Source organism: Piliocolobus tephrosceles, chromosome 20 (genome assembly GCF_002776525.5).
Source record: "Piliocolobus tephrosceles isolate RC106 chromosome 20, ASM277652v3, whole genome shotgun sequence".
Lineage (NCBI taxonomy): Eukaryota > Metazoa > Chordata > Mammalia > Primates > Cercopithecidae > Piliocolobus > Piliocolobus tephrosceles.
In genome coordinates, this window is record NC_045453.1 from 19,783,431 (window position 1) to 19,808,155 (window position 24,725).

The 24,725-nt window shown below is 46.3% G+C and overlaps 1 protein-coding gene across 2 annotated transcripts in view; it reads left to right on the forward strand.

The window, feature by feature from the left end:
- EYA2 (EYA transcriptional coactivator and phosphatase 2) overlaps positions 1 to 24,725 on the forward strand; it is a 298,967-nt gene that overhangs the window by 96,554 nt on the left and 177,688 nt on the right. For both annotated transcript variants that reach the window (XM_023192487.1, XM_023192486.2), the window contains exons 3-5: positions 9,155 to 9,200; positions 13,287 to 13,429; positions 23,511 to 23,627. In XM_023192487.1, coding sequence (XP_023048255.1) covers positions 9,155 to 9,200; positions 13,287 to 13,429; positions 23,511 to 23,627 — 306 coding nt within the window. The remainder of the gene's footprint in view (positions 1 to 9,154; positions 9,201 to 13,286; positions 13,430 to 23,510; positions 23,628 to 24,725) is intronic.

The window sequence follows — 24,725 nt, forward strand, 5'->3', positions numbered from 1 at the left end:
CCACTGGTAGGAGCTGAGAGGCAGCTGTCCTGTAGGTGAATCCCTGTCTCTCCCTTTTGTCCTTCATTTTTATGAGCACCTACTTTCTGCCAGGCACTGTTCAAAGCAACATAAGTCTAGATTCATTCTCCTCCTCCCTCTCTATCACCGTCAGAGCAAACACTCGGCACTTGTCATGTGCCTGGCATTACTCTATTAACTCATTTAATCTTCACAACTCTAAAAAGTGGGTCCTGTTATTATCCCCATTTTACAGATGAGGAAACCAAAATGCAGAGAGGTCAAGCAGCTTGATTGAGATGGCACAGATAGCCCAGATTTGAACCTACATAGTCTGACTTCAGAGTTTATTCTCCTGATCAGTACTCTGTACTGTTTCTCATTTAATTATTATACAACGACTAGGCTATGAGCCCATTTTACAGACATGGAAGTTGGGGCATGGAGGAGTTACGTAACCAGGTTAAAGTCATACCAGAATCAAACCCAGGCACTCTGGTTCCAGAGTTCCCCCTTGTAAACCATTTCTAACTCACTTTCTGCCAAGCCGTGAGAGTCTCCAGAGCCTAGCTCTTCAATTCTCGCAGTCGTGAAATCCACAGACACACTCCTGTTTGTGACTTGGAGCTGTCAGTGCCCTTTCTACTGCCCTGGAACAAGCTGGCTGCCATGGTGAAGGCTTTGAGGGTGGAAGCGATGGGGCAGAGAGAGGTTGCTCCCAAATTCGGAACAGGTTGCACCAGTGAGGTCAGGTTACACACACACACTTTCTTTCTCATGGGGCAGGTGGTGAGCTCCAGAGACTCTGCAGGGGACATTCCACCCTGGAGCGTGACCCCCAAGTGCCGGATTATGCCTCTCCCCCTGCCTGGCCTCCTGTTCTCCCTCCTCCTGGGCCATTCCTTCTATTACAGAGTCTTTACTAGGTGGCTTCAAAGATCCTACTCAAAGGAGGACCCCAGAGAGTCGTGAGTCACGGGACCTGCACTCAGGGGGATTCTGGAGGGAGCATGGAGCCAAGAAGCTCCATTGCATTCTCACCTCTGCTTCTTACTGGCCGTGGGACCCTGGCTAGTGGCCTAACCTCCTTGAGACCCATTTGCCCCATCTGTTTAATGAGAGTAATTATTCCACCGACCTCACAGACTCAATGTGAGGATGAAATAAGTTAAAACAGGGGGTGGTTTATATTAAGTTAAAACTTATTCTATACACTAAGTGTGTTTAAAAAGTATAGAATAAGATCTGAATTCCTTATCCTTGGCCACCAGGCCCTACTTATCTATCCCTGGAAGCCTCCCAAACTCATCTCCCTCCCTATCGCCTTTGCTCCTTGGGCCCAGCCGCTGGCCCCTTTTCCTTTGCTTTAACTGAGAAGCATGATTCTGTGCCCTGGGCCTTTGCACCTGCTGTTTCCTCTGTCTGGACCAGTCTTCACGCAGGCTCTGCAGGACCAGCCCTCCCTCAGTTCTCATCAGAGAGGTCTTTCCTAATGAAAGGAACTGCCCCTTCCTTCCTTCATTTGTTCATTCATTTATTGAACAAATGTTTAATCAGCCATGTGCCTGGCATGGTTTTAAGTCCTAGGGAGACAGCATGGAAAACCCTATCCTCATGGAGCCCACACTAGGGTGCTGACAAAGCAAAAAGCTGACAATGACGATAAAGAAGTATACAGCACGTTGCGTGGTGATGCGTGCTGTGAAGGAAAAAAGCAGGGGAGGAGGATGAGGAATGCCAGGGTGGAGGGTTGCAGTTTTTGTTAGGGTGGCTAGAAAAGAGGTCCCTGAGAAGATAACACTTGAGTGAAGACCTGTAGGAGGTAAGGGACGGTGCCACATGGCTACACAGAACAAGAGCCTTATGCACAGAGAAGACAGCAAGTGCAAAGGCCCTGAGGCAGCAGTGTGCTCCAAAAACTTTACATATATTAATACAAACATATATACATATACATATTTAAATTTCTATTCCTGTTTATCATGCAACTTAGTGCCTGGCTCATGGTAGATCCTTAAAAATTATTTCTGGGTGAGTGAAGGGGTGCGTGGATGAAGACGGGGTAGGTAGATGAAGACAGAGTGGTGCTGAGGAAGCCCAGATAACTTTAGAGGCATATTAGCTCTGAATCCTTAGTAAAGTTTCCTTCACTTCCCCCTGCCTCATTTTCTACATTTGCATCGTACTGATAATAATTTCCTTACTGGGTTGTTGTGGAGAATAAAGAGATCATGCTCATGCAGTCCTTGGCACAGTAACCCTGGTTTGTTTGTAGGAACCACTTGAGAAATATTACCTGTTATTCTTTACGATTCACTGGAAAAATGGATTTGAATTGTATCCTGTCTCAGGGAAGGGGTGGTGGGGAGTTACCCTGAATAGAGGAAAATTTTTCTTTTAAAATGCAAATGCATTTTTCAGAAACTGATGCTCTAATCTCATTAAGTGTTTCCAAGGAACTGCTCTCACTTCCTGCACCTCCTCTGCCCTGGGCGTGACAAGACCTCATTTTCAGTTTCAGTCTCACCGGTTCCAACCTGGAGCTGATGGGTTTTGATTCATTTCATCCAAGCCAGGCTGAGCTGCCCAGAGCTTCGCCCAGGTACTGGCCTGGGGAACCACATGTCAGCTTCATCCTTCTCACCTTTAAGGCTTTTGTAGTTGTTCACACCCAGAACAACCTCTACCTGTGTGGAACAGAAATCCCGTTTTGTGGGGGCAAAGGGTGCTATTAATCCCATCGTAGCCTCCACAGGTAAAGAACTTCCATTGATGGCAGTAGCTCACAAATGTCACAGTCTCGAGCCACTTTCTGTCATGTATTCAGACCACCTCTACGGCCACTTGGCACTAATTTGTTTTTTGGTTTTTTTTTTTGAGACTGAGTTTTACTCTTGCCACCCAGGCTTGAGTGCAGTGGTGCGATCTCGGCTCACTGCAACCTCTGCCTCCCAGATTCAAGCAGTTCTCCTGCCTCAGCCTCCCGAGTAGCTGGGATTACAAGTGCCCACCACCATGCCCTGCTAATTTTTGTATTTTTAGTAGAGGCAGGGTTTCACCATGTTGACCAGGCTGGTCTCCTGACCTGAGGTGATCCACCTGCCTTGGCCTCCCAAAGTGCTGGGATTACAGGCGTGAGCCACAGTGCCCGGCCTGTTGTTTCTTTAGAACAACTCCTTTGAAATAAATTCATTTTAAAAGGATGACTTAAACCAGTTCCAGAAATGAAAAGTTATGACTTTGATGGTCTTGTTGTGATTCTAATGTGCATAAAATTAATTTGCCATGTTTTCAGTCAAAGAGGGAGTATTTATGGACTCCCAAAAACCATCGCACTCTAGGACTTGCCGCCTCGTTCCTTTCTGTCCTCAGTGGCACCTCCCACAAGAGACAAAGGGCTTGCCCATGGTCACAGAGCCTCTCAGTGAGAGTCAGAATTGGGACACACACTTCTGGACGCCTAGCGTGGTGTCTTTCCAGCTGTCCCTGTCCCTAGTATGGGAGTGATTTAAACCACCCACACGAGGAAGATGAACTGATACAGTTTACAGACGTATACCTTTATAGCAGAGACCTGCCTCAAGACGTCTCGTTGGCACTACAAATTGTCTCATCTCACTGGGGGATCCCTTAGAAGCCGGCCCCTGGGGTCCAATTAGGCAACATAACAGCGGTTGCTGCTTTCAGAATCATTAGCTTCTTAATCCTCCCAGTGAGAGGTGAAAAAAGTGTGAACATTCAAATTGGGCTCATGAATTTAAGTGGCTTAACCAAGGGCCCCCAGGAGAGCTGAAGCTAATAATAGCTCCTCTGTGCTGAGCACTTAACCACTTGTCAGGTACCTGTCCCATCTGCATATGTGCAAGATATTGCCCCAATTTGCAGATGAGAAAACTGAGACTCAGAGGGAAGAGGTGAAGGGCACAAGGTCTCATGGCTGTATTGCAGCACAGCCAGGATTTAAATTTGGATCTGACCCCTTAAGCCTATGTGTTTTCTTTGGAAAGAACATCAACAAATTATGAGAATGGGTTGTAGATTTGGCCCATAGTAGGTGCATGATAAACATTTGTTGACTGCAGTGAATGAATGAAACATTTGTTGACTGCAAGAATGAATGTGTGTCCTCGGGTAAGTTGCTTCACACAGTCACTCACATACACAATTGCACGTAGTGTGCACTCAGTACACACAGACTGAAGCTTTAATTTCCTCGCTTGAAACTGGATCTTTTGCTTTGCACATTTATATTGTCTTCGTGGCCCCAATACGCACTTGAGTTTGTGTCTTCTGAAATGGAGATTTCTTTTTATGAACCCCAAATTGTGATAATGCTTAGTGATGTGTAATTTTGTATTAGCCAGTGGTCTAAACTCTCACTCTTCAAAGTGTGGTCTGTGAACCTGCAGCATCAGCATCACCTGGAGGCTTCCTTGACCATCAGAGCCTGTGTTTTAATAAGATCCCCAGGTGAATCCTGGTTCCAGGTGCGCTGGTCTCAAATGTCCATCGCTGCCTTCGCACCTTGTTATAATTGCAGTTAAGTACTCATTTGTGTGATTATTTGTTTGTCATCCATCTCACTCGCTAGACAGGAGGCTTCAGCCCCATAAAGACAGGGACCCTGACTGCCTTGGCTCACTGTATTAGTCCATTCTCGCACTGCCATAAAGAAATAACTGAAACTGGGTAATTTATAAAGAAAAGACTTTTAACTGGCTTACAGTTCCGCAGGCTGTACAGGAAGCACGGCTCGGGAGGCCTCAGGAAACTTACAATCATGGTGGAAGGCAAAAGGGAAGCAGGCATATCCTCCATGGCTGGAGCAGGAGGAAGAGAGGGGGTGGCAGGTGCCACACACTTTTAAACAACCATAACCAGATTTTGTGAGAATTCACAATCATGAGAACATGATAGAACTCACTCACTATCGTGAGAACATGAAGCTACGGGAAAATCCATCCTCATGATTCAGTCCCCTCCCACCACGCCCCTCCTCCAACACTGGGGATTACACTCGCTATTGTAACCCAGTTCTGAACTCATGCCTGGCACTGAATGAATGAATGAATGAGCTCAGCCCAGAGGCTGTGGCCATCTGCTCAGCGGATCCCTCTCTCCTCACCCCTAGGAAGCTTGGGAAGAAGAGGAGGCTTAGAGTTTAAAATTCAGAAGGAAATAGAGGAGGCACTCTGTCCTCCCTACTTGGCAGCCAGCTGGCCCATTATGCATTAGCCGCAGCCCCTTTATCCTGTGGGTCCATTCTCAAGCCCTGGGGGAGGATGAAGAAGGGGCAAAGCTCAGAGTAAACAGATTTGGTTCTGTTGGGCGCCAGCTCATTAGAGCTGCTTTCACTACCAGCAAAGTGGATCTAAGTTGCCATCAATGACTCCTGCGTTGACCTTGACCTCATAGCCTACATGGTTCAATATGAATCCATCATGGCAAGTTCAATGGCACCAACAAGGTTGAGAACAGAAAGCTATGATCAGTGGGAAGTTCATCTCCATCTGCCAGGCACCAGATTCCAAAGGGGGCCACTGCTGCCAGCATTGCTGCCACTGAAGAAGGTGCCTTCATCACCCTAGAGATGCTTGAGGCTCACCTGAAGAGTGGCATCAAAGGGGCATCATCTCTGTCCCTTGTGCTGATGGCCTGTGTTCGAGATGGGGGTGACCTACTCCCTCTAAGATTTCCAGCAAGCCATCTGCTTGTCCCCCCAAAAGGATCTATGACAACCATGGCATCACAAAGGTACTCATGACCACTGCCTGTGCCCTCTCTGCCCCTCTGGCAAGCTGTGGTGCGATGGCCATGAGACTGTTCAGAGTGTATTCAGTGGCACTGCCAAGGCTGTGGCAAGGTCATTCATGAGCTGAATGGGAAGCTTGCTGATACAGCCTCCTATATCCCCACCCTCAGTGTGTCTGTCCAGGATCTGACCTGCCATCTAGAAAAAGCTATTGAGCACAGGAACATCAAGAAAATGGTGCTGCAGGCACCTGGGTCATTGAAAGAAATTCTGGGCTACACTGAAGACCACGTTGTTGCTTGCAACTGTGACAGTGATGCCCACTTCTCCACCTGTTGCACCGGGGCTGGCGTTGCCCACAACCACCAGTTGGTCAAGCCTACTTCCTGATACTGTGATGACATTTGGCTACAACACCTGCAGGGTGGACTTCCTGGTCCACGTGACCTCTGAGGACTAAGAGCTCTGGACCACCAGCAAGTGCGCAAGAAGAAGAAAGGCGTTCTCTGCTCCTGGGCAGTCCCTGCCCACCTCTGTGCCAAAGAAAAGAATCTCTACCCTTGACACTGTCCCATCCAAGGCTCCCAAAGGAGGAAAGGAGCTTAGAGAGCCCTGCCTTATCATGTGTATTAATGATAAAGATGATCAATGAAGTCCACACCACCCTAACCATGGAGAAAGGAAGCAGAAAGGGAAGAAGAAGATCATTCCACATAGAGTTTAATACACTCACTCTCCAGTTTCTCAATTCCCCCGGGTGTCCTGGGATGAAAAGGTTAAATGTGATTGATACCAGCAGACAACAGGAAAAAAAGCCTATGTTTTTCAAAAATCACACAATTGCCAGAGGAAAATCTCTTTGCACTTACAAATGCCTGTTTCTCGCTTGCACAGTCTTCCTGAGGTTACTGGGGTGGGAAAGGGAGAATATTACAGGTCTGCGTAGTGGGGGAGGGGAACCTGTCTGCCTGGGGAAGGCAGGTTGCTCAACAATTCAGAGGAACTGGGTGGAAGCTTGAAAAGGAGCTGGGTGAGGCAAACATGCAAATCATGCCATGGAGATTGGCAGAAAAGACGCTTGCCTCCGATTTATGGAATGCCGAGTTAATTCGAGCCCATAGGAATGTTGTTCCCATAGATTTAGATTTTTATGAATATTTACATATTTATGAAAGAAAACATTCAAAATGTTTAATTCAGTAACTTATGCAGTACTAAATGCACTCAAGTCATGGGCTTTTACCAGGAATGAGACTGTGGCTGCTTCAGAATGAGACAGACAGTTCATTCTCAAACCCTGCGGGAGGAGGAAGAAGGGGTGATGGGGTACAGGACACCCCGCCTAGGAGCAAACCCAGGGTAGGGAAATCAGCATTGAGTGAGCACCTACTGTGTGCCAGGGGCTTTCCTTGACATTCGGCTGCTGCTGTTCTAACCTTTTCTTGGAATGTGATACATAATGCGAAATATATTTCTGCATTGTTGAACTCACACACACGCACACACAACACATTCTCACACCTGTACCTGCAACAAAAGTGTTACACAATCCCTTCTTACTATGGGCGATACATGTTGCCGTCGTATATCATAAAATAGGCAATTCTCCTTTTCTTAAGTCCAGTTATGACTCTCTAAATGAACTTCAAGACCACCACCCCCGCCCCGACCCCAGTGGTTTGGGGCTTGAACAGAATTTCACTCAGCCAGAGGGAGGGAATTAAGAGTGTTGACCTTGGACTCACACAGCTTTTGGGTTCAAGTCCCAGTTCCCTTGCCCATGGCTGTGTGACTTGAACAAGGCACTTGACCTTCGGAGCCCCGGTTTCTTCATCTGTACAATGAGGTTAATAGCGTTGCATGCTCAGAGCATTGTTGTGAAGACTCAGTGAGAGCCTGTCTATACGCAGTTAACAAGGGCCTGGCACATAGTCAACCTCTAAGTGAATGCCAGTTGCTCTTATGACAATGACTGTCATTGTCAGCCGTAGTGTCATGGTTGAGAAGACAGACTCTAGAGCCAGACCACCTGGGTTCAGGTCACAGATCCACGCTATACTTCCTGCGTGGCCTTGGGTGAGTTACTTAAGATCTCTGTGCCTACAGCTGTTCGTCTGAGGATGAGAATAGAACCTTTCTCATAGGGTGGTTATGAGGATTAAAATAATTAATCCAGGTAAAGAATTTAGAAGAGAGCTTGGCACGTGAAAAGCACTGGGTAAATGATGGCTATCGGCATCATCTCATTTCATCCTCTCCTGTCCTTGCAAGATAAGTATTTTCATCCCCATTGCAGAGGGGGAAGCTCTGAGGCCCACAGATCGAGGCAACCTGCCTGAAGTCTCATAACTAGGAAGTGGCAGAGTTGGAAGTGCACGTTGGTCTCCTCAGCCTCCAGCACAGAGGCTGAGACAGGCTCTGAGCTCCACAGCCTTAGGGTGCGATGATGACACGGCCACTGCACTACAGAACAGGGAGTGGGCATTGGCAGGTTGACGCTGTTGCCATCAGTACACACATTATCTAGAATTTGTCCAGGACTCTGCAATGAGGACATTGAGTTGCATTGTTCAAGATGATGGAGCACAAAAGTACTTCCCAGTGCACTGTCCCTATGTGAAATTATCCTCTGGCAAATGTCTCTCCCAGCTTAACTCTGTCACCTTTTCATCACCGCCTGCATATTGCCTCCCATCGATGATTGGACATTGCATGCCGAGGGATTGGGTGTAAGGTACCTGCATCAGGAGCCCAGGTCTCATCCATCTCTCTGTTCCACCACCCTAGGTGGAGCTCAGGAGATGATCCAAGAGGTTCCTTCCCCTAAAGTGTTGAGGTCAGCTGCACCTGCACCGCATGGACTGGAAGTGAGGAGGCAGGGGAGGAACATCAAAGCGATGTCATTAGAAGAAGGGAAATGGACATAGGATGAGCAAAGCCAGCCGATGTCGGCCATGCTGGGGTTCTTGGGGATTGCTTTTGAGGAGGGAAGGGAGCGGTTTTCCATCCAGAAGTGGAAATGGCACCGGCTTGTTCCACTTCCCAGCTGTGCTGCTGCCTAGTCATGTGACCTGGCTCAAGCACGTTCCTTCTGTCTCAGTTTCGCCATCTGTACATAGATGGAGAAATGGACTCTACTCTGACGTTTCAAGATGCTATGGATTCTTTATATGTCATTTTTCCTCAACTGCCTGGAGACAAAGCGCACCTAGAAAGGGTTCTGAACTCCTCAAGAAGAAAAGTGCTGAGATGTGGCACCTCAGATAAGCATCTGTGGTGGAGAAAGCCGCGGGCAGCACCCCTCCAAGTCTACTCCTGCTTAAGTGGTGTCTGAACTCACCACCTCTGCAGAACATCACCCTAATCACTAAAACCCTTCCAATTGTTCTTTTTCTCCTCCAGGCATCACCAGATCAGCCCCCCTGAGAGTGTCCCAGCTCTTCTCCAGGTGAGTGCCATTCACCTGTCTCTTGCTCACACACCCTCCTTTTCTTCTCTCTTGGAAGGTAGAGGTTAGGAGAAAGGGCCCTGGAGCCAGATTCCCTGAATAGGAATCCCTGGAGCCAGATTCCCTGAATAGGAATCCCGGCCTCAGCACTTCCCAGCTGAGTGAGCTTGAGCAAGTCACTCCACCTCCCTGGGCCTGAGCCTTCCCATCTGGGAGAGGGGGACAGTCATCCTGCCTAACCCCACGAAACAGCAAAAGCAGGTAAAACACACTTAGAATGGGGCCTGGAACAGAGTGTCCTCAGAGTCTTCGCTATTATTTTCTTCTTTCTTCTCTTCATTCTTTTTTAAAAATTCTTTTTTTTCTCTCCTTCCTCTCCTTTCCCATGCATAGGAAATTTCTCAATTTCTTCCTCCCTTCCCCCCCCCCTGCCATCTTTTTCTCTCCTTTCCTCATTCCTTTCCTTTCCCTTCTTTTCAGCCTCCCTTCTTTCCCTCCCCACAACCCCAACACAGAGTCTTGCTCTGTCACCCAGGCTGGAGTGCAGTGGCGCAATCTCGGCTCACTGCAACCTCTGCCTACCAGGTTCAAGCAATTCTGCCTCAGCCTCCCAAGTAGCTGGGACTACAGGCTCCCTTCTTTCTATCCTTATTTCTCTCTCCCTTTTTCTCTTTCCCTTCCTCTCTTCCTTCCCCTTTTGTCCCTCATCCTTTTCTCTCCACCTCTCTCTCCTTTTTCCCCTTCCTGCTTTCATCATTTCTTTATTTTATTTTAAGTTCCAGTATACACATGCAGAACATGCAGGTTTGTTACATAGGTCAACATGTGCCATGGTGATTTGCTGCACCTGTGAACCTATCACCTAGGTATTAAACTCGCATGCATTAGCTATTCTTCCTGATGCTCTCCCTGTCCCCTGCCCTCCCTCAACAGGCCACAGTGTGTGTTGTACCCCTCCTTGTGTCCATGTGTTTTCATTGTTCAGCCCTCACTTATAAGTGAGAACATGCAGTGTTTGGTTTTCTGTTCCTGTGTTAGTTTGCTGAGGATAAGGGTTTCCAGCTTCATCTATATCCCTGCGAAGGACATGATCTTGTTCCTCTTAAATGGCTGCATATGTCCTTTTAAATGGCTGCATATGGTGTACATGTACCACATTTTTTTTATCCAGTCTATCATTGATGGGCATTTGGGATGATTCCATGTCTTACCTGTTGTAAATAGTGCTGCAATGAACATACGTGTGCATGCATGCTTTCTTCCTCCTCTACCACTCACACATCATTCCTCAGTACCTAACCCCACATTGAGCCCTGGAAACTTGGAGATGGATGAGATGCAGTCTCTGCCCCTGGAGAGCTAGTCTAGTGGGGAAGCTAAACCAGGAAATCAGAGATCTCAACCTGGTGCCATAAATGCTCCACCACAGGCACATGCTGGGGCAGTGGGAGCTCAGTGCTGGGATGGCCTTGCCCAGAGCCCTCTGGGTGCTGCCCTTGGGAGCAGCCATCCTGAGCCTGCTGCTGCATGCCATGCCCTGGGTGCCCCTCAGGCTAGGTGGTGAGCTCCTCAGCATCTGGAAATCATCCTTCTTCTCCAACATTGGAGCAGCTGTTGATAAGGAAGGCATTTTCTTTGCCTGCCTTTCCCTCCAGAAGATGTTTTGGGGAGTATTAGTAGCAACCGAGGACTGTTAAATCTACCTAACTTTTTTAAGGCCTCAGAGTTAGAAAGCTCCACCATCCTTCCTCTGGGTTTTAACTTTAGCCCGTGTTTAATCTGAGCCACTTGGATGGGTTTTGATGGCAAGCAGGAGTTGATCGGCTTGGGTCTCCAGCTTCTATTTCTCTTCTAAGGAAGGATGTGAATTGGGAACATTTTCAAATAAGGCTGTCTGCTCTACAGGTTGCATGCTTCTCAGTGCCCCAGAGAGCCGAAATATTGATAAATGGGACTGATATCTCCAGCTCAAATGAGTTTCTTATGCATTTTGCAACAGGTTCCCCCAAATAACCCTTTATCGTGGCAGTAGTCAAAAAGAAAGATGGGGATAGGGACATCTGTTTATAATTCCATAAACTTTTGCATTCACCTGCTATGAGGCCTCAGGTGGAGGAGGAACTCTGGAAGCAAACAGGCTTTAACGAAAGTGACGTCATGTAACCAAAATTGAATCAGACACAGATTGAGGAATCTCATCAACATTTACCTGTACGCTTAACCCGGTTATGATAGTTAGACGCATCATAGTTGTGGTGTCTGGGGGAGGGTGGCAGAGTGGAGGGGTTAAGGGTGTGGCCTCTGGAGCCAGGGTTCAAATTCTGTGTCAGCCGTGTGCTTGTGACGTGTTATTCACCTTTCTGCCTCTGTCTTCTTACCTGTGAAATGGGAATAGAAACAGAAATCACCTCCAAGACTTGTCACAGTTGTGGTGGAGTTTAAATGAGCCAATTCACATGAAGTAACTAGGACAGTGCCTGGCACGTAGGCATGAGAATTAACTACCTTTACCGCTAAGGGAAGTGGCCCTTGTAGGGATTGTTGCAGACAGGGTGTGATTCAGTCTCAAGAAGTGGCTGCTGCTCAAATTCAGCTTATTGATAGCACCACACAGGAGTGCAGACCCAGGTATGCTAAAGCACCTGGTTTTCAAGAGAAGGGAGACAAAGCGAGTGTGTGTGTGTGCATGCCTGCGTGTGTGTGCGTGTGTGTGTGTATGTGTGCATGTAACCTGGTTTTCAAATGTTAGCAACAATTTCAAATTAGGAAAAAAAAATAACTTCAGTGGCCAAAGAAATTATATCCATGGATCTGTGCACTGGATGTGGCCCCTAGGCCACCATTTTGCTCCCTTTGTGTTTGAACAACTCACCTTGACTGACTTCATTGCTATCTGCAGGGCTGGATGAATCCCAGTCCTGTGAGAAATAGCAGATTCATGGTTCCAAGCATGGGCTCTGCAGTCAGACTCCTTCGTTTAAACTCTGTATTTACCACTTTGTAGCTGTGTTTTCAGCTCTCTGAGCTTTGGTTTCCTCATCTCTAAACCAGGAGAGATAAGAGCCTCCACCCCAGGAATTTCATAAGAGCATCCGTGAGATATAATGTACATACCAGTTGCATGTGACATAATTCCCAACCCTTAGTAAAAAACACAGTGCTTGGCAGCACCCACAGTACAAGTATCTTAAGTAGGGAACCCTGTACATCCTAGCCCATTATAGAACCTGTTGTTCTCCATGGAGTAGAGAACCCATTTGTGGTCTTTGGTTGCAAGCAACAGAAATCAACTCTGGCTGATATAAGTCTAAAAGAACTTTTGGGGGAATATCTGGAGTAGCTCACAACATAAATGAAATAATCAGGCCTTGAGAGAGATTAAGAATAGGACAGATTCAGCATTCAAGCAATATGGAGGATTTAAATTCCCAAGACAGAGTCTGATTGGAGGATCTTGCATCATGTCCCCACCCCTTAGCTAAGAGCAAGACATCTTGATTGACAGCCCTGTTAAAGCTGCAGTCAATTGAGAAGGTATCTAAATTAGGACAATCGGGGTAGGATAGGCTACGCTACAGTAATCAGTAAACCTTGACATCTCAGTGGCTTCACACAACAAAGGTTTGTTTCTTACTCACATGAAGTCCAATGTGGATGAGGTGAAACCTTCCAGGGCAGCTCTCTCTCCTCCACAAGCTGACTCAGGGATCCAGGGTGTTTCCATATTATGGCTCTGCCATCTTAACCTGTGCCCTCCACAGTTGCTGTCAAAAGAGAAGAAAGGACAGGAGGATTGCAGGGGATGTGTCCATTGGCCAGGCCTGCGAGTGGCTTACAGCATATCTATTTACATTCTATGGGGCTGAACCCAGTCACACAGCTGAATCTGACTGTACAGGAGACAGAAAATGTAATCTTCCTGCTTCCCTGGAAGAGGAAAATGAAATGGAATTTGGTGAACATGTACGTTGTCTCTGCTCTGGAAAGAGTAGAACCCCAAAGAAAAATGGGGGTGTTGATATCAAGATAAGGAAGAAGGGGTGCCAGACTGGGCTTGGAGATTTAATCTTCTCTCTTTCCACACAGATCTTGCCCACGTGTCCTCCCCAGCCAGCCTTCCACAGCCATGGCAGCCTACGGCCAGACGCAGTACAGTGCGGGGATCCAGCAGGCTACCCCCTATACAGCTTACCCACCTCCAGCACAAGCCTATGGAATCCCTTCCTACAGTGAGTAGCAAACAAGTCCTCACTCTCCTCTTCCGGTCCCCAAATCATGGTCTTTGTTCTGCACTATTGTCTCAGCTAAATGTGGATTGATAAACACAACCAACCTGATTCTGGATTAGAGATAAAGGGAAAAGAGTAACACTTTAAATATGGTTCAAATTCTATAGACTATAATATCAAGACCCTTTTTGATGGCAAGAATTGGAAATTGAACCCAAGCTGGTTTAGGGAAAATCGGAACTGAATGATTTGCATACTGAGAGATCTGTGGATACAACCCTCATCAGGTATGGCTTGATCTAGGTGCTAAAGTGTCATCATGAGGAGTAAGTCTCTTTCCATCTTCAGATGCTCCCAGCAAGTTCTCCCTGCATGACAGCAGAGGTGGTGCCTGTCCACTCAAGGTTTGCATCCTTTTAGCTCCACATGCCTAGTGGAAGGAGAGCTCATCTTTCCCAGGAGTTCCAACAGAATCCCATATTAGCCCTCATTGGCCCAAATTGGGTCATGTAACGATGCTTATAGCAAGGCAAGGAGAACAGGGTGATGGAGATAAGGAAGCTGAAGCCTGTGGATTATCTGTGCAGGAGGAGTGGTTTCCTTAAAGGAAAACAGAGTGGTTGTATTGGAAGAAGAAGAAATGGATGTGGTGGGGGACGGGGCAGAAACAACAGACCTCCACCCTTGACTGTTCACATCTTACAGCTAAGAACTGAAGACTTGCGAACTGGCTCACCGTCCATGCCCACCTGCCCTTGCCTCTGACCTTGAGTCAAGCTGTTCCCTCCCGTCCTAGCTGATATCTTAACCAAAGCCCTTTTAGTAGCAAGTGACAGAAACCCAAGCTAATCAGCTGGAGGAAACAGGAGTTTATTGCCTATGTAGCTGGGAAAACCTAGGGCACTGGCTTCAGGCAGGCCTGGGTCCAGGTCCTCAAGGAATGATATCAGGACTCAGCCTCTGCTTCCCTATCTGAGGACCTCAGGCTCAGGCAGTCTCTCCCACTGTGGTGGCAAAGACAGCCCTGGCAGTTTCAGGCTGCACTGCCCCCCCAAAAAGAGAGCCCCCACTGTCTAGGACTTCCTGCAGAGCCCCAGGAATTTCTCTACTGGACTCCCATATCCATCCAAGAAGATAGGTGCATATTTGACCACATGTCCACCCACAGAACCAGGGGTCAGGTCAGCCTCACCCAAAACAACTGATCTGAAGGTGAGGAAGGGGTGGTTCACAAAGGAAAAGGAGGCAGGAAGAAACAACACTGTACCTGGCCCCAGATTTTTAAATCTGTATGTGTAATTTCAAATTATGATGCATGGCATAAAGGAAGCAAAGACTTGTTTTACGTTCTAGGGCCGGGAAAGGCCTTTAAATAAGGAACGGATTCGGCTGAGAACTGAGAGAGGGCCATGTGCAGGCATAGACAGGAAAGCGTCCAAGCAGAGGGGCAGCCCCTGGGAATGGGGAGGAACTTGGCAATTCTGAGAAGACCAATGGCTAGAGCACGATGGGAGATGAGGTGAGTGAGGTGGGCGGGGCCTCCGAGGCCCAGGAAAGATTTGAGGTTCTGTTCCAAGTGAGACTGGAAGCCACTAGAGGGTTTATAAGCAGTAGGTAATAGGATACAACTTACATGGGGTTTTTTAAAATTTTATTCTTATTTTTATTATTTTTAGAGACAGGGTCTGGCTCTGTCTTCCAGGCTAGAGTGCCACGGTGCAATCATAGCTCACTGTACCCTCTACCTCCCAGGCTCAAGCAGTCCTCCTCCCTCACCCTCATGAGTAGCTGGGACTACAGACACTCACTACCTCCCCTGGCTAATTTTTTTTTATTTTTATGTAGAGACAGGGTCTCACTTTGTTGCCCAGGCTGGTCTTGAACTTCTGGCCTCAAGCAATCCTCCTATCTCTGCTTCCCAAAGTGCTGCAATGACAGGCATGAGCCACCGTGCCCAGCCTAGGTTTTAAAGATCACACTGTCTGCTGTGGTGTGTTTGGCTCAGATGTAATCAGGAAGAGAATCAGGAAGGGAAGCAGGAAGGCCGGTTGGGAGACAGATGAAGCCTGGAGCAGGAAATGTTGGAGGCCTGGGGCGAGGCCATGGCAGCGGACAGACACATGTAGACAGAATCAAGAGCAACTCTAGAGGCGGAATTGATAGGTCCTGTCGAGGCATCAGACCAGGCTTAGTAATCGTCACCATCGTTGACTTCCTGTCACTCACACTGGTTTATTTCCACTAATTCCTTTAATCCCCACCTCAACCCTACGAGGAAGGTCACCTCATTATCCTCCCTTGAGCGATAAAGAAACAGAGACTCAGAGAGGTTAAATAACTTACCCAAGGTCACCCAGCTGGTTGGTGGCAGAGGTAGAATTAAGCCCGGGTAGCCTGACTCTGGACCCCGAGCCCTCACCCGTGGGGTTCCGACGCCTGGCTGTGCATTCTGTAAATCCTGGGGGATTACCTATGACAGACCTCGGCCAACAGGTGTGGGCATCTTTTCTAACTTTCTTCCCCTCCTGTGCTAGAAGGCTTAGAATACAATCACACATAAGTTACCCTGCTTGGCTGAGAGCCAAGAAAAATGAAGCCATATTCTTTTTCACATAAAAGAGAAAACTAGCCCTGTTCCCAGACAAAACATGGCATCAGATGGAAATCAATTTGGTGCAAAGTTATTTTACTGTCTCAGTTACTTTTGGAGCGTCTGTTCCTGGATGATACAGTGTAGATGATAAGAGCACATGTCCTGGAACTCTGCTGCCCGGATTCACATCCCACTCTTGCCTGTTGCAGGCTGCAAGACTCTGAGGGAGCAGCCTCCCCTCCCTAAACCTCAGTTTTCACGTTCATACAATGGGAGTAATACTAAGTCTACCCCTCTCATGATTGCTGGGAGGATTAAATGAGATCATCTACACCAGGGGTTGGCTAACTTCTTCTGTAAAGGCGCAGGTCGTAAATATTTTCTACTTTGTGATCCATATGATCTTTATCACAACTACTCAGTTCTGCCATTGTGGCATGAAAGTAGCCAGACCATATGTAAACTAATGTGTGTATCTGCGTTCCAATAAAACTTTATTTACACAAACGGGCAGTGGACTGGTCCACTGACCATGATCTAGATGAAGGGCTTCCTTACCAGGGCCCACCCCAAGAGAAATGCTCAACAAATGTCACCTGTCCCAGTAGAAGCGAGGCTGCCACATACACACACACACAGAATGTCCATGTCACTGAACAATAACAGGTGGATGAAAAGCCGTTTCCCTTTATATCTGCCTGTGCCTGAGCAAGCCGTGTTTGCTCATCATCTGGACAAACCTTGTTGAATCTTGTCAGGAAACTTTTTTCATTGCTCCTTGGCAAATAGTGCTATTTACTTTGTTTAAATAGCTGCAGGAAATAACACAATTGAGCAAACTAGAGGCAAGGACAGAGTATTGAGTATTTTTTCCTCAATTTATTATGCAATATTAAAGACATACATAGTAGAGTAATACTACGACACCTATGAACTGACCGTTCAATTTAAAAAATAAAGGGAGGTGGCCTTCCTTTCCTCTCAAAGATTCCTGTGCCCCCAAATTTCATGTTTATCATTCCCCGGCACTTCTTTATGTAGAAGAGATCAGCAAACTTTTTCTATAAAGAGCCACATAGTAAATATTTTTGTCTCAGCAAATCACAGTCTCTATCTCAACCACTCAGCTCTGCTGTTGTATCATGAAAGCAGCCATAGACAAAGCATAAACGAATGATTATGTCTCAAAAAACTTTGTTTACAAAAATGAACAGCAGATCACATTTGGCCTATGGGCTGGAGTTTGCTGACCTTTAATGTAGAGTATTTTAAGCATTTTTTAAAATTTACCTACTTTGTGTCTTTTAGTACAGATTCTTTAGCAGCTTGCTTTTTCCACCCAACATTATGTCTGTAAAATGTATCCATATTCATACAAGTAGCTGTAGTTCATTCATTTTCACTACTGTATAATATTCCACTACTTGACTGCACCATAATTTATTTACTCATTCTTTAGATAGTCTTTTAGGGCTTTGTTTCTCATTTCATAGGATGCTGTGATCAGCATCTTTGTGCATTTCCCAGGGGTGAAAACCTACGAGAGGAATTTCTGGGTCATGGGGTATAACCATTCTTCACTATCCTGGATAATGGTAAAGAATTTTTGTTGTCTCTGGCTGTGTAAAAAGCCACTCCAGAACTTAGTGGCTTAAAACAACACTGACAAATTATTTCTGTGGGCTGGCCAGGTGGGCCTGTTGCTTGCTGGTCTCCCACAGTCCTTCTCACGCTGCTGTGCTCAGCCAGCAGGTGGGCTGGGGCTGCCTTGATGGCGATGGCAGGCTGGGGCCTCCCTCTCATGTGGTCCTTCCTCCTGGGTTTCTTCAGGCATGGTGGGCTCCGATTCCAGCAGGCTGAAGATGGAAGCTTCAAAGCCTCTGGGTGCTGAGTCTCCAGAACTACCGGGCGTGGTGGTACACACATGATCCCAGCTACTAGAGAGACTGAGATGGGAGGATCACTTGAGCCTGGGAGGTCGAGGCTGCAGTGAGCCGTGAGCATGCCACTGCATTCCAGCCTGAGTGACAGAGTGAAATCCTGTCTCAAAAAAAATGTAGTTATATATTTATTTTAATATGTACTTTATATCTATATATGTGTGTGTTTATATGTGTGTGTGTGTGTGTGTGTGTGTGTGTGTGTGTGTGTGTGTATATATATGGAACCTGTGATTTCTTAGTCATTATTGCTTAAGGCAAGCAAATAGTTTTAAAATTGAGCTGATTTTTTTGGGGGATGCAGTCTCTCTCTGTCACCCAGACTGGAATGCAGTGGCATGATCTCGGCTCACTGCAACCTCTGCCTCCCACATTCAAGCGATTCTCCTGCCTCAGCCTCCTGAATAGCTGGGATTACATATGTGCGCCACCACACCCAGCTAATTTTTTGTATTTTTTGTATTTTTAGTTTCACCATGTTTCCCAGGCTGGTCTTGAACTCCTGGCTTCAAATGATCTGCCTGCCTCGGCCTCTCAAAGTGCTGGGATTACAGGCATGAGCCACCACGCCTGGCCTGATGTTTAAAAATAACATGAAATGAATCATTATATGGATGGTGCTGGGATACGGGGAAACCAAACAAATGGTGCACAACATTGAAGATAGGGAAGCGCTCGTTTGGTCCAAAACCCTCATTGTAGTCATGAGGAAACTGAGGCTTGGAAAGCAGAGGGCACCTGCCTCAGTGATATCCCAGAGCCAGGACAGGAAACGAGGACTCTGGACTGTGCCAAGTGCCATGGGCTGATCCAGAATTCACATCACTGAGCACCTGCTCGGGGGCTGTTGATATTTTAAACACGAACCATCTCCTGTCTCTCCTCTGCTCAGATCCCTCCAGGGCCCCTCTCAGGATCAAAGCCAAAGGTTTTCCACTGCAGTATCTTTGCCCCATCCCCATCCTGATGATCTTTCTGACCTCATCACTCACCCTCTCCCCAGCCGTCACCCCACTCTAGCCTCACTGGCTTCCTTGCTGTTAATTCATCCAACATACCGAGTACGCTCCTGTCTCAGGACCTTTGCACATGCCTTCCCTCTGCCTAGACAGGTGTTCCTTCGGGTATCGACAAATCTTGCTCCTTTGCTTCCTTCAGGTCTTTGTTCAAATGTCTCTTCCTCCATGGGACCTCTTCCTCATCCTCCATGGGACCTTTCCGGATCACTCTGTTTGAAATTTCAAATCCCGACTCCCCTTGACCAACTTTGCTACCTCCTTCCCTGCCTCATTCTTCTTTTTAGCACCATAAGACTCTAAATGGAGTCCAAAAGATTTAATCACGTTTGGAGAATTGTGTTAGTGCGAGGTTCATAAGATGGAAGGGAAAAGTGTGTGCCGCTGAGTGCCAGGGAGTCTGGGAGCCAATCATGTTGTCTCTTGTGTTACCCAAAAAGTATTTTGTATGCTTCTCCTCTACTGTGGGTTTTTACTTGTTTTTCTACTGTCATTCTCCTCCCGCTAGCATGTAAGCTCCAACCACTGCAGTATCTCCAGCATCAAGATCTGTATCTCCTGGCCTGTTGCAGGTGCTGAGCTAATAGTTGTGAATGAGTGAATGAATGCTTAGTGGCTGTCTGGTTTTGACACCCTCTCTGAAATCCACACACTCACTTTGGTGCTTCCATGAGCGGAAGCCAGTGGAACTTGCAGATAGTTCACGAGCACCTTTTCGGAGGCCTCTTTCTCTTTGGTATGAAGATATTCATCAGAGATAGCTGGGGAGCAGGAGGGCTGATGAGATCAGTCTGTCTCTGGGCCAAACCGTGACCAGATTTCCTTTGAACACAATCTCTTAGAGCAGTGTTTCTCCATCTGATTTAAAAGACCAGTTTTCAGGTTTTTGCTTTTTCATTGCCATTCCACTATGGACTAATATTTTCGTAAAATAAAATGAATTGCTAGAAAAATCAAATTAAAATATTTATTTATTTACTTGAGATGAAGCCTCACTCTGTAGCCCAGGCTGGGGTGCAGTGGCGTGATCTCAGCTCACTGCAACCTCCACCTTCTAGTTTCAAACAATTCTCGTGCCTCAGACTCCTGAGTAGCTGGGATTACAGGTGTGCACCACCACTCCCAGTTAATTTTTGTATTTTTAGTAGAGATGGGGTTTCGCCATGTTAGCCAGCCTGGTCTTGAACTCCTGATCTCAAGTGATCCACCGACCTCGGCCTCCCAAAGTGCCAGGATTACAGGTGTGAGCCACCGTACCGGGCCAGATTAAAATGTTTTAAAAGCATACTAAATACAAGTCTGGAGAAATAGCCTTAGATGTCAGAACAATGCCAAGTTGCTGCAAAAGTTTCTGCATGTTTACTTCTCAGTGTCTGACTTTCTCATTCTGAATTTGTGACTGATGCATGGACTGCAGTCTGGACAGCAGACTTACGGGATGAAGGCCCTCGTGTGCCTTTGCCATTTTCATATTCTCTTCTTTTTCTCATGGATTAGAATTTTATGATCCAACCACTTCAGCAAACAAAAGAAGAGGTGAAAAACTTTATTTTCTTTTCTTTCATAGTCATTCATTCACCAGTTTTTAAGCACCTACTGTGTGCAAGACAGGGAGCCACATATGGGGAGACTTCAGGGTACAAGAGGGACCCAGCCCCGCCCTCCTGGAGCCTCCAGCCTAAACAGAGAGCAGAGGTTCAGCAGTGAACTGGGATGAGTGCCAGGCAGGAGAACTGCATGCTACTCAGGGCTGACTTAGGTCATAGAAGGCCTTTCTAGGCAAACAATATTTGCCTAATAGAGAAGAGGGAGGTATGGGTTCCAGGCAGAGGAAGCAACATATGCAAAGGCTTTGAGTCCAAAGACGTTGTTGAAGTTTGTCTGTATCTATTTAAAATGGACAATGTAGGCATCCTTAGATGCAGCAATTTCTGTCATGACAAACACTGTGACATTGCTGGAGGAAGTATGTACATTTCATCTTGGATTGTAATAGTAAAAACTGGAATCAACCTGGATTTCATCATCAGGGAACTGGCTGAGCAAGCAGTGATATTTCCGATTTCGGCTTTCCATCCCATCACTGAAACAAACAGTGTCTGAGCATATGGCTTGAGCAAAGTAAGCGAAGGAGCCCAGGAAAGGCAGTGAGGTCGGAGGGGTGGGCAGAGCCCACACAGGGCCTTGGGGGTCACTGCACTGCAGAGTTTAGATTTTACTTTAGGTGCACAGTGAGGCCGACTGTACCCAATGCAACGTTAACCACTCCTGGTGGACTGAGCAAAAAGAAGGTGCTGTATAAATATTGCTTGTTGCTGCCATCATTGTTGTTACTAAAGTCTGGCACCATCAATGGCTTAAAACCCCTCACACCTATTATTGAGAAGCATCAAGATAAGGAACCTTGACTTCAGAGTTATCTGCCAATTGCAAGACCCCAGTCCAATGGATTGGCAATCTCAATTCCCACATCTTTAAAATGAGAGAAGTACTATATTGCCTGTTTCGTGTGAGACTGATGTGAGGATAAAAGAGATGTGTGCTTTAATTACTTCGCTCAGAGCCTTTATGTGTTCATTCTTTCCTCTTTAATTTCCTAACAACCCATCATTTCACAAGAAAGGAGGCCTCCAACCTGGGGTTGCAGGAGAAACTTTCCAGGTCACCAATGAATGAAGCAAACCATCTAGGACTCCAGCCCAGATTTCCTGACTCATAATCTATCTGTTTTTACCTTACTAAGCATTCTCTTATCTTGTGGAGTTGACAGGGTAAGAAGGAGGTAATTTCAATAAGAAAACCATCAGCAGAACTAGAAGTATTCTTGAAAGAAATGAAATTTTAAACAGCAATGAGATGCTGTTTTATACCCATAAGATAGACAGAGATAAGCAATGTTTGATAACACAGTTGGTGTGGTTGTGGAAAAGCAGGGCTCACTCAGTGCTTGGAGAGAATGTCACCTACAATGTAGGGAGCACCATTCAGCAACATCCAAGAAAATTTAAGACGCTCTTGCCCTGGACTCGGTGATTCCAGCCACTGGGAATTTACGTAAAAGACTTGCACATGTGCACAAAATGTGTGTGTGTGGTGTGATGACTATAAGCTGCAGCAAATACATATGTATATGCATATAGGTACATCTATATATTAAATATATTTTCTGCATGTATGTATGTGTGTATATATACACATTTGCTGCATGTGTGTGTGTTATGTGTGTATTTGCTGCAGCTTAAATTAGAGTCATAAAATCTAAAAACCACCCAAAAGTTAATGAATAGGAAACTGGTTAAATGATGGGGAAACCACACATTAGAATGTCACGCAGCCATCAATACAAAGTAAGGAAGAACTTTATAAGCTCATGAAGAATGATCATTATCACATATTGTGAAGCAGTAAAAGAAAAAAAAGAAAATGAAGAACAGAATTTATAGAATACTCCAGTTTATTTTTTAAAAGATGGAATAGATATCTACATTACATATGTATATTATATACATAAGTTGGTATATGCACAGAACTTGTCTGGAAGTGACTTGTGTTCCGTAAAGCTGGTAATCGTGGTTGCCTATAGGCAGAAGAGCTGGGGTTTGAGGTCAGGGATAGGAAGAGACACTTTATGCCTTTTGTACTATTGGAATTTTCTACAATGCATTCATTACAGTTTCGATAAAAATTAAGTGAATGAGCTGATGATGGTTAGCCTCACCTCCTCAACACAGTCCCTTTCTCAGCCAGTTGTTCATGGAATTAGTACCTATGCTTTAGCTAAGCGTGCCACGTTTTGCTGAAGCAGAAGGCAGATTTGTGACTGTGGCCTTGGGATAAGTAGGTCCCCCCCAAGAGATTGGAGAGTGTGTCTCACAGTTAAGTGACATCATCTTTGCAGAGGAAGGGTGGTTCATTTCACACCTTTGCCCAAAATCCTAATGGACGTTTAAGCCATACACGGCACTACTCAGTGGAGTAGTGGGCTGCAGGCTTGCATACCTACCAAGCTGGCAGGTAGCATGAAGCTGGTGGCATTTACAAAATATGAGATGTTTGTAGCCTGCGTTTCCCTTCCCCACTTTTGATAGGATCCTAGGATGTACCAAAACAAATCACAACTGCAATGAGAAAATAGCATCTTAAAACCAGCCTCAAAGTCCTGCAGATGGAATGAAATCTATGATGACCTGGGAAACATGTGAAAGGGGCAGCTTGTGGTCACATGTGATGCAGACATGGTGTTACTAGACCATCTTGTCATTCAAAAAGAAGCCATATCTCCAGCTTTTTGTGTATGAAATATCCTTACTTTTAAACAAAATCAACTAATTCAGTTTTTCTTAAAAATATGCAGGCCAAGTCAAATATGTCTGTAGGCTAACTTTGGCTGACAAGCCACCAGTTTGCAACTCCTCATTTGGAAGCTGATAAAATTGCATGCTGTCTTGACCCAGTAGCTCTTTTGTGGGTGACAAGGACGCATCCTAATCATGTGTCCTTGGTGCTTTTTTTTTTCCCCTCTTCCTTCAAAGGCATCAAGACAGAAGACAGCTTGAACCATTCCCCTGGCCAGAGTGGATTCCTCAGCTATGGCTCCAGCTTCAGCACCCCACCCACTGGACAGAGCCCATACACCTACCAGATGCACGGTCAGTGTGGCGCTGTGGCCCCTTCCTGCCCGTCTCTAAGGACCACCGAAGTTGGGTGTCCATTCATTCATTCATTCAGCAGATTTTTTGAGCACCTACTATGTGCCAGGCTCTATCTCAAGGAGTGGACAAAATAGATACGAGATCTGCCTTCATGGCCATTACCTGCCATTGGGGAAAGACTAATGATAAAGTCGGCAAATGAGCCAGATGATTTGGGAAGGGTTGAATGTAAAAAAACCTGGTCTTTGCATAGAGAGTGATGAGCACTTGGGAGGTCAGGAAAGGTGAGATTTGTGACTTTAGATCAAATCATCAGGGAAGGCTCTTGAAGAGATGACGTTGGGCAGAAGCCCAAAGGATGAGGCAAAGCAGCCACATAGACATCTTAGGGAAGAGCACTCCAGGCAGAGGGAACAGCCTGTGCAAACGCTGCATGCAGGGAAATGTCTGGATGTATTTGAGGCACAGAGCTGAGACCCGTGAGACTGGAGCACAGTCAGAAGGCATGTAGGAGGAAAGAATCTTGGACGAAGAGCAAGGCACAATCACGCATGGCCTTGAGGGATGTGGGAAGGAGTTTGCTTGTATTTTAAGTGTGATGGGACAGGCAAGTCTATTGTAGAGACTCAGAAATGTTGGATGGTGGAAATATTGGACAGTCAGGTAAAGAAGCTGTTATTCCAGGCAGGAGGATCAAGGCTCAGGGTGGCCTTAAGGAAGAAAGAACTCCATTGTGTGATCCTCCACCCACATGCCATAAGGAACTGGCTAGCTGGGTTCTCCCATGCTCACCTCCACTCTTTACCATCCAAGAGCCCTTCTCGGTTCTGATGCCCCCTTGGGAGCATGCTGGAGGTGATGCATGGAGCAGAGGACTGGTGGCTGTAATTTTCGGGATGCCCATTCTGCTGTTTCCCTTTATATAAGTTGCTAAAATTTACCATCAAGGGTCTGAAAAAGTAAAATAACAAAGCGCTGGGCTGATGAGTGATTGTACTTTTTTTTTGAGACAGAGTCTTGCTATGTTGCCCAGACTGGGCTCAAGTGTTTCTGTCACTTCAGAGTATCTGGGACCACAGGTGTGCACTGCTGCAC